Genomic DNA, 9,735 nt, shown 5'->3' on the forward strand with positions numbered 1-9,735 from the left:
GTGTCGTTATCAAGCATATGAGAACACCATGATCTATAAAGAGAAGACGAATGTGTGACACGACTGCCACATCCATAAACGCGAGTTGTACCCGGGGAAAAAAGTATCTCTTTAACTTGCGTTTGCATCTGTTTCTAGGGAAACTTTGTTGCGAGGTTTAGGCCATTTGTGGTCAAAGTGGTCTTCCCATATGGTGCTGTAGAGATCACATAGTTGGATGAAAGAAACGCATCAAGGTCAACATGCAAAGACTCAAGGAGTAGTATGAAGATGAGGATCGTATCAAAGTCTCTATGAATTTAAAGTAAAATGCCTTTGTTAAAATTTTCTTGAAGCGTACATTTATCATAAACATATTTTAATACAAGCGTATCAATATTTCGTCATCACTTTCAATGTTTTGTTTTGCTTTCTTTCTTTTCCTTTTATTCATTTTTCATTTTATTTGTTTATTTCCCTTCCACTTCCCTTCATTTCATTTTTCATTCATAATGCATCTACAAGCGAATTGAGGAAGGGGGATGAAGAAGAAGTGTTTAGTGATTTGACCAATCTGGACCATGTAAAAGCGCGAGAAGTGGATGAAGAAGTGGTGAATCAGACAACCCCGAGTTATAAACATCTGAAGCATGGGAAAGGGAAAGTGTGGTAGGTGACGCATTAGGAGTTTCGATGCTTACGGATAGCTTTGAGTTAGAATTGGATTATGACGATAGGAATGTTTTTGTCGCATTCTTGAAAGAAAGAAAAGCGAAGAATGAAGAAGAAAAAGAGAGAAAAATGCGATGGAGGATGAGAAGGGAAAAGAGGAAGAAAGAAAGAAAAGACAAGAGAAGATAAAAAGAAAAGAGAAGTGGAAGGGAAAAAGAAGGCAACGAGGGATCGTAAAAAGAAGGAGGAAAGAAATCAGTGGAGGAAGGCTTCACTAATGAGGTCTCGGTCAAAAGTTCACAGATAAATTGAAGAGCATTTCATCTTTTGCGAGGACAAAGAAAAAGATGGTAGAGATCCAAAACACAATTAAAGAAAAAGAGAAAAAGAAGAAGGAGATGCTTGCAGAGATAAGCGAGCAAATAAAGAGCAATTACCGGTCAAGTTGTCAGCCCCACTCCAAAACACACTATGTGAAGAAGGGGAGACTTGACTGCCTAGACATTCTACTCAAGATTCTCTACAAAGTAATGCATTTCGCCTAGTAAGCGAAAATAAGACAACTATACAAATTTTAACACGAAATGTGGACTTAGATAAAACGCGAAAACTTCATTGATAATTCAAATAACAAAGTACAATCTATACTTAGACAACATTCTTTGCAAAGCTTCTAAACCCAACTTAAAAGAACACTTAGACTGTCCTCGTCTAGCTGTGTTCTAAAATGATGTGTTCCAAAAGGCACAGTAGCTGCAAATTCAACTGTAGATGTCCATCCCTACCTAGGGGAGAGGGGGAACAAAATAAAACGTCTAGTGAGTAGGATCTTTTATCAACATCTTCAACCAAGTTTGCCGTAACACAATAAAGACACTTTTACCAAATCAAACGGTATAAATAATATATATAAGTCAATCATTGTATCTTTGACTTTAAAACAATCATTCGAAGTATTAGGCAAGTTTGCCTCTTAGCATTGTATCTTATTAAATAATATATAAGTCAATCATAAACAATCATTGTATCTTAGCATCATCAGACATAGTGTCGAACGTATTTGAGTACTTTAGAAAATTGATCATGCACAGTTTGAACCATATTCAATACATAAAATAAAATTGATAAGGCCATTGCTTTCCCCGATACAATCTCTTATATATATTACTTTTAAATTTCTATGATTTAATATATTCCTTTTGTTATTTTTTTAATTTTTTTTTATCATATTTTATATGTCATATTATATATATTTTCAGGTGTTCTTGCAATGCCTCGTTTTACTTCTTAACAGGGGACCGTTTAATATTAAGAGTATAAACTAATTTGAAAAGTCATTTAACACAAATTATATGCCTAAAGAACTTAGGCTTGTTTGATAATCATTTTGGGATCATTGTTAACCAATTGTTTTCCGATTTTAGATATTTCAGTTTTTGAAAAATCAGTTTGCTTGATAATATATGATGAAGTTTTTTCAATTTAAGCCATTTTGATTAAGAAATAAAAATAATCAGCATTAAAAATGGTTATTTGCAAATGTAACAATATAAACTAAAAAATTTATAAATATAACAAACTATCATAGTTTACGTAGATGGGTGTAGTGACCATATTTTAGAAATCTCGCTAGCCAATCATAAGAGAGAATCGTGAGAAAAACTAAAAAAGAATGGTTTTAAAAGATGGACATGGAGGAAGCTAAGGGGGTAGGTGTGTGGATAAAATTTTGTAATGTGAAGAGTGGACAAAACATAAATAGATATACTATAGTATAGTATAGTATACTAGGATGTCATAACGCCATCTGTTGGGAAGGTGATGAATACAACAAAATATGGGAAAAAGACTGAATGTGGCAGTCGCAAATTAAATAATCACACATACATACTTCTTTCTATCCAATCCATACTCTAATTATTGCTTCATTTCCAAAGCCATGACTTCCTCCACTGCTGCTTCCCCTGTTTTTGCTCTCTCCTCCTTCCAACTGAAGCCAGTTAGCAACACCAAAAACTACCTCCCCTCCTCCTTCTCAATCCCCACTACTTTCTTTCCTCTTTCTCCTTTGATTTCCAGGTAACCTAAAATATTATTACACCTACCCTTTTTCCATTTTTCTACCGCAGTTGATGCTTTCCAAACAAAGAAAAATGATTTTAAATGCCTGCCTATCTCACAAATTTTAGATCACTACATAATCTGAAGCTTTAATTATTTCATATGATACCATGGTGGTGTGTGTTTATAGCAGATTTTGATCTATGTTTATGGTAGTTCTATCATATCATATGAGTTTCCTATAATCCATTAAATTTTATTCTTATTTTATCCATTATTTTGATTCTTTTTATCCGGCTAAAATTTACAAATAACATTAGCTTTCAAATGTTTAAAAAATAATCAGACACTTTAACACAAATGTTTTAAAAATATTCTAACTATAAATTAAACTTTTAAAAGTTCAACAAATATTCCTAAACTAAAACAAAAAAGTTAAAAATAATGATAAATGATTAATATAAAAGTTAACTCTAAAATAAAAATAAAAAAAAAAATTGTTAAGATGGTCCTACCACTACTATAGGATAAATTTGTTTAAAATATTCTTGGATTTTATATTGAACCAATTTTAAAAAAGATTGTGTAGATTTTTTGTTCTCATATATGTAACATCATTTTCTCTTATCTTTTCGATTCTCTAATCAATTTTCTGGTAACTATAACTTTTATTTAAAACATAAAATTCTCAAACAAAATTTCAAAACTAAAATCTCTTCCTAAAAAAACATACCAAAGCTACAAAATAGTTAAATAAAAAAAAGTATTTGGATAGCCAACCACTGGGATACAATTTTATTAAAATATTCGAATTCTTTGGTGCTTTTATCTTTCTTTGTTCGATGTATTGTATAGTTCATATACTAATTTTATTCTAACTATAGTTCATATAAAAGAGATCAAACGTTAAGGGATGGTCTTTTGGCGAAGGATTGTGTTATGATAGTAGGTATTAGGAGGAAGAGTTATATAGGAAGTGTTATAGAGTGATTATGAAACTATGTTTGAAAGAAAGAGTTATATAGGTAGTGTTTTGAAATTTATTTTTTTATACATCTTTTAAAAATTTGTATTCTAAATCTAATACATAAGTTTCGTATATTTAATTTATCAAATTGTACTATTTTCGTAAAATAATTTTCAATAATTTTTTTAAATGTGACGTCCATTTTCAACATTTTTTACATGATCGTTGTGCAAACAAATTATTAATTTTTTAATTCATATTCTAACTCCAACATACAAATTTTGTATATTTAATTTACGAAATCGTATAAGTTTTCGTAAAACAATTTTCCAAATCCTTTTTAAGTAGTGGGGAATATTTTTTTAAAAAAATTCATATTCTAAATCCAGTACACGAATTTCATATATTTAATTTAACAAATTGTCCTAGTTTTTGTAAAACAATTTGTCTTAATTTCTTTAAATACGATATGAAATTTTCTAACTTTTCAAAGTAATTGTTAGGGTTGAATAAATTGATGTTTTTTCTTTTAAAATAAAAATGATAATGAATTAAGGAAGAAGAAAAAGATAATTTGTGTGGGCGAAATTGTTTATTGGTTTTGTTATATTTTTTAAAAGACATTTTCCATAGGTTGTTAACATAAAAACTAAGGGGGCGTTTGGGGGAAGGGTTGGATTATGGGAGGTTAGGATTATGTAATTTAACCTCCGTCTGGGGAAGGGCTATGTAACCCTAGTTTTAACTCCTTACCCTTCCTCAACCCTTATTCTAACGCTTCTTAACCATTCTTCAACTTTTTCTCAATCATTCTTCAACACTTAACCCTTCTTCAACTTTTCCTTAACTCTTCTTCAACTCTTCCTTAATCCTACCCACATAACCCTTCTCCCAAACACATTTATCACAACATTATCATAACACTTCCCCCAAACACATCTTATCATAACACTTCCTCCATAACCCTTCCCCCAAACACATATTATTATAATCCTAGGTTTATAACACTAAGTTTATTATAACCCTAACCCTCCATAACCGAACCCTTCCCCAAAAGGCCCCTAAGGTTTATTTTAAAGAAACTACGTGTACATCAATTGTAATTGGCATTTGTGTATTTTTCGTAGAAAATCATCATTTCGAGCAATGGCAACAGTTGTCAAGGAAAATGAAGAAAAAGTGGTTGTGGAGGAATCATTCCCTCCTAAGGCTTCTCCTGCTCAAGACGGTGAAGGAGGCAATAACCAAGGACCTCAAAGTTCATCATCCACTCATGGTTTTGATAATTGGATCATTACGTTCGAACAATCTATTAATGTTTTTCTCACGGTAAAACAATCACTTCCTAAACTCATCTCACTGCATTCTTTTCATTTCTGCATATATAATTGGTTCTCTACATTACTAATTGTATATATGATTCCGCTTTACTAATCTTTCCAGGATTCGGTAATAAGAATTCTTGACGCCTTTTACCACGATAGATATTACGCAAGGTTCTTTGTCTTAGAAACTATTGCTCGGGTTCCCTATTTTGGTGAGTTTCAACTTATGCTTACGCAGTTCGATCTTGATTTGATTTGGAGATTTTATGTTATCGGAAGAATTAGGTTCTTTCAAATTTCTTAACTTGAGAGAACTTCTCTATTTATTAAGTTCTTTGGTGAGCTATTGTTTCAAAATGTATCATCAACTCCCTTGAAACATAGCTAATCTGCATTAATCTAAATATGGGTGAGACTTTCTCTCTCTCTCTCTCTGTCCCAATGGCCGGCAAAGTTTATCATGTTAACAAGTTTGGACTGTCCTGAAAAAGATTTTTACGAACATCATTATCGTTCTCTAATAAATATTCAAATAGTTGTTTATGTAACAGAATTGATTCTGCTAACTAATTTTGGAAGCAGAGTTCACTCCTTGTATTGATGTTATTTGAGGATGAGAAGGGTAAGTAGTATTTAGTTTGTAATTTGTTCCTAATTTCTCCCTTTCAAATGGGTAGCGTTTCTGTCAGTTCTACATTTATATGAAAGTTTTGGGTGGTGGAGAAGAGCTGATTATCTAAAAGTTCACTTTGCTGAGAGCTGGAATGAGATGCATCACTTGTTGATCATGGAGGTATTTATTATTATTAGCCCTTCCTTTAAATGCCACACAATGTCCTTTCTTATGTTTCCTCCCCCTTGGAAGTATATCCTCATTCATTTTCCAGTCCTAGGACTATGATTGGAATGTAGTTATTAACAAATCACTAGAGTATCAAGGGCATATTGCAAGGGCATATTGACAATTAGCCACTTAAAAGAGCTTGTTGGCTTGAGAGAGATCTCAAGGTTGGGATGGAGGGTCCAAATACTTTGAATTAGTTAGTTTATCTTGTAGTTTAATTAGTAACATTTTATATGTTGGAATAAATGGTATTTGACTTTTTGTGTAGGGTTGTATCCTTTTATTCCTATGAATTGCATTGTTTTATGAAATGTATGTCTTTTCATAAACAATCGAATTGAAAAAGAGACAAGACTATTTAAATGACTATGGATTAGTTAATAAATGTGTCTCCTCTTCTTCAAATTGCATTTGAACATTTTCATGAGCACTTTTTCTTTTCACTTTTATAATTTTGTTCAAATTCGGTTTATTTTCGAAAAGTATAGTTTGTTGGATATTGTGGACGGGTGCTGCTTAAGGTAACTTATTATATTTTGGGAGGCAATTACCCGCAAAAGGCACTAGAGTGAGTAAACTTTTTTCTTCAGGAGACAACATGAAGTCGTTGGACACAAATTCTCTTATATATACAAGATTATGCATTTTCTTATTTTTATAACATTATTATTCCCTATATATTTCGGTTCCATCAGACTATATATATTGATCATAATGGTGGTTGCATGCATAAGACTTGCCTATTTCCAACAATATATTTTCCTCCTAAACCATCTCTATGAACTGTTTAATTAAGCTTGTCCACCCATCTAAACATTGAATTGTTGAACAAGATGTCTATTTCTGATTCGAGTGTAGGAACTGGGGGGTAATGATTGGTGGTTCGATCGTTTTCTCGCGCAACATATCGCTGTAGCTTATTACTTCATGACAGTATTTATGTACATGATTAGCCCAAGGATGGCATGTAAGTATTATTAGAGCTGTGATAAATTCACATCTTCTACTCTCTTTCTTGCATTCTTTTATGGGCTTGTTCAGTTTTCACAACCAAGAAAACAGAAAATTGTCATGGCTTTCCTTCTTAGTAAAACTTACAAAGGAATTAATTAAAATTTAAATTGAAGTTTGGCACATCAGTTTTGGTGTAATACGCTCAGTTACTGACACCTTTCTACTTTGGCTTTAACATCTTCAAGCTTTTTGCATTCAACTTTTAATGACATTGTTGTGTATTTGATATTTGATTAGTGCAGATCATCTTTCTGAATGTGTTGAAAGCCACGCATTTTCAACTTATGATAAGTTCCTAAAGGCCCAAGGAGGTATGTTGCTTGCATTATATGATAATGATCTAAGAAACATAGATACAAGTATGACAAGACACATACACATTAAAATATGTATCATTTTTATACCAAAAGAAAAATTAATTATATGGGTTGATGCATTTATATGTTTAAAAACTTAGTTTGATGTATTTCACACTCAAAAGTTATTATAGTCATATACCAGTCTTTTTCATCTACTTTAACAAGTGTTCTATACATGTTTAACACATTTTGTTGCAATAACCATTGTCCTACTAAATGTGTTTGAATATCTGTTGTAGTATCCAGATGAGGTGTCAACAAGGACACGTTAGCCAAACTAAAGTGTCCTTGCTTCTTAGATAAGGATCTTAATTTTCATTTGGTTAATGTTAATTCTAAAACACAAATACTGTTTGGACGTGTTCCATTCCTTGTGTGTTTTCTTAGATGAGTTGAAAAAATTGCCTGCTCCTGAGGTTGCTGTGAAATATTACACTGAAGGAGACTTGTACTTATTTGGTAAGTTCTATCTTTCTCAGCGCATGCACAGTTCTTTTGTTCAAATTGACACTTACAGATTGATTTCATTCAGATGAATTTCAAACATCGAGGCCTCCCAAATCACGAAGACCAAAGATAGGTAAAAGAAGTTTTATAATCTGGAATATTTACTATCATGATATAATACTGCCATCATGAAGCCATATCTTGAATGCACCTGAGAAATTGATTAATGAAGGCATTATATAGTTATTAAAAGTTTGATGATACCCTTCAGAATTGACCTTAAAATTAGAATTGGTTGTTAAACATCAAACGTTTTAACTCTTCAATTGTACAAGGGTTTTGATTCCTTATTTTATGCACCAACTTGATCTCCCTCATCTTCCTTTGCCTTAATTCACTTCATTATACACTGTTTTCATTTTGCAAAGTTGCAAGATGGTGTATTAGCGTTATCTAGCAACACAAGATCTTACTTGAACAGGATCTGTTAAGTTGATTTGTACAATTGTATCTTTGAGTTCTAAGGTATTGTCTACCAACGTTAGATTATTGTATCTCATATACCATAGTTGCTTGATTACATTACTTCACAAAATAAATGGAGAATGTCCATGATGTGGGCATACTTCTAGTTCTTGCACGTTTTGAATGTGTGATATCTTTTTTGTAGAGAGCTTGTACGACGTGTTTGTTAACATCAGAGACGACGAAGGCGAGCATTGCAAGACAATGAAAGCTTGTCAATCGCACGGGAATCTCCGGTCACCACATTCTTATTCAGATCGCTTTCGTGAAGATAACGAGTCACTCTGTGACCCTAACGAAGTAGATTGTGAAGGCATTGTAGACTCTATGAAGAAATCAGTTACTTCTTCCCCTTCGATAACGCAAAATCTATGATATATGTAAAATGTAAGTTTACTAGATTCATACATAGTAAATATTTACTAGTGAACAAGAAATGCAAGATCCATATATATGTATACGCTATTCTTACAAAGATGACATTGTGCCTATGAAATACAGTGGTTAATGGTTATATTAGTTGTGTAGAGTTCAAAATTCTAATTCATAAAATAGTAGGCAACCATTCATTTATATATATCCTTAAACTTTGGAAGATGTATTATCAATTGAATCTCGACTAATAGTAAATGTATATGTTCGTACAAGGTCTTCAAAGAAACGCATTTTAAAGAATTGAACTTATGTATGTGTCGATTTTGATGTGATGTGGGTTCAATATCTAGAACTTGATCCTCTAATTTTCTCTTGGTTGAATTGATACGCTTGATTTGAGAAAGCATAACGTGCAATTTTTTTTAAGTTGAAGTCTTGCAATGAAACTTGTTTCTTCAATGAACTTTAATCTTAAATGTCCTTTAGGAATTAGAGTCTTCTAATTGTTGGAAAGATATTTTCTAAAGTTTCTAAAGCGTAAAATTTCTAACGTCTTCATTGAGAACTTTTTAATTTAATAGAGTTCTCTTGTGGGAATAGAGTTCTCTTGTGGGCTTAGTGGATTTGAGTTTGGTTTATCTATGAGCCTAATCCTTGAACCTAGCTAAATGGTTTTGGATCTTATTTGACATTTGAGTCAAAATTAAGCCTATTTTTTTTAGCTCTAATAAACTTTAGGACTGACAAGAACAATAGTATAATTAGAGATTTACTTTGATAAATGACAATTTTATTTTTAAATTGAAAAAATAGTAAATTTTTTTTTTTAAAATAATAAATGGGAGAACAATGCCTTAAATGCCCCAATCTAATTGACAAATGTGATTTCTAAATAGATTTGTAACAGAATCCACAAATACCCTATAATTAATACAAACTATGCACCCACCATTTCACATCCCATTCATTATTTGGAGTTTGGAAGCAATTGAAATCTCTAGCATCTCCTTCTTCACTTTGGAAGAGAATACCTACATGGCTTGGGTAACAAAGAAAGCAGCTTAGACGGCTCAGTAGGAAGTAGACGGTGCGAGCGACTCGAGTAACTAGGAGATCAGCTCGGACGACACGTGCGGCTTGGGACATGACTACTCGAGGATGGAGGCT

The 9,735-nt window shown here is 32.3% G+C and overlaps 1 protein-coding gene across 1 annotated transcript; it reads left to right on the top strand.

The window, feature by feature from the left end:
- Positions 1-2,338: 2,338 nt before the first annotated feature.
- LOC103498235 (ubiquinol oxidase 4, chloroplastic/chromoplastic) lies at positions 2,339-8,712 on the top strand. The gene is made up of 9 exons (XM_008460762.3): positions 2,339-2,730; positions 4,807-5,008; positions 5,123-5,216; positions 5,682-5,797; positions 6,707-6,815; positions 7,105-7,173; positions 7,609-7,680; positions 7,754-7,801; positions 8,339-8,712. The coding sequence occupies exons 1-9, from the start codon at positions 2,591-2,593 to the stop codon at positions 8,566-8,568; spliced, it is 1,080 nt and encodes a 359-aa protein (XP_008458984.2). The 5' UTR covers positions 2,339-2,590; the 3' UTR covers positions 8,569-8,712.
- Positions 8,713-9,735: the final 1,023 nt, after the last annotated feature.

Source organism: Cucumis melo, chromosome 12, assembly GCF_025177605.1.
Source record: "Cucumis melo cultivar AY chromosome 12, USDA_Cmelo_AY_1.0, whole genome shotgun sequence".
Classification (NCBI taxonomy): Eukaryota; Viridiplantae; Streptophyta; class Magnoliopsida; order Cucurbitales; family Cucurbitaceae; genus Cucumis; species Cucumis melo.

What these genes read in the sequence shown, in the direction of transcription:
- LOC103498235 (XM_008460762.3), top strand. Translation starts at nt 2,591, where the DNA reads ATGACTTCCTCCACTGCTGCTTCCCCTGTTTTTGCTCTCTCCTCCTTC. An exon ending in CTTTCTCCTTTGATTTCCAG is followed by an intron (nt 2,731 to 4,806) that starts GTAACCTAAAAT and finishes TATTTTTCGTAG; the next exon opens with AAAATCATCATTTCGAGCAA. An exon ending in AGGAGACTTGTACTTATTTG is followed by an intron (nt 7,681 to 7,753) that starts GTAAGTTCTATC and finishes GATTTCATTCAG; the next exon opens with ATGAATTTCAAACATCGAGG.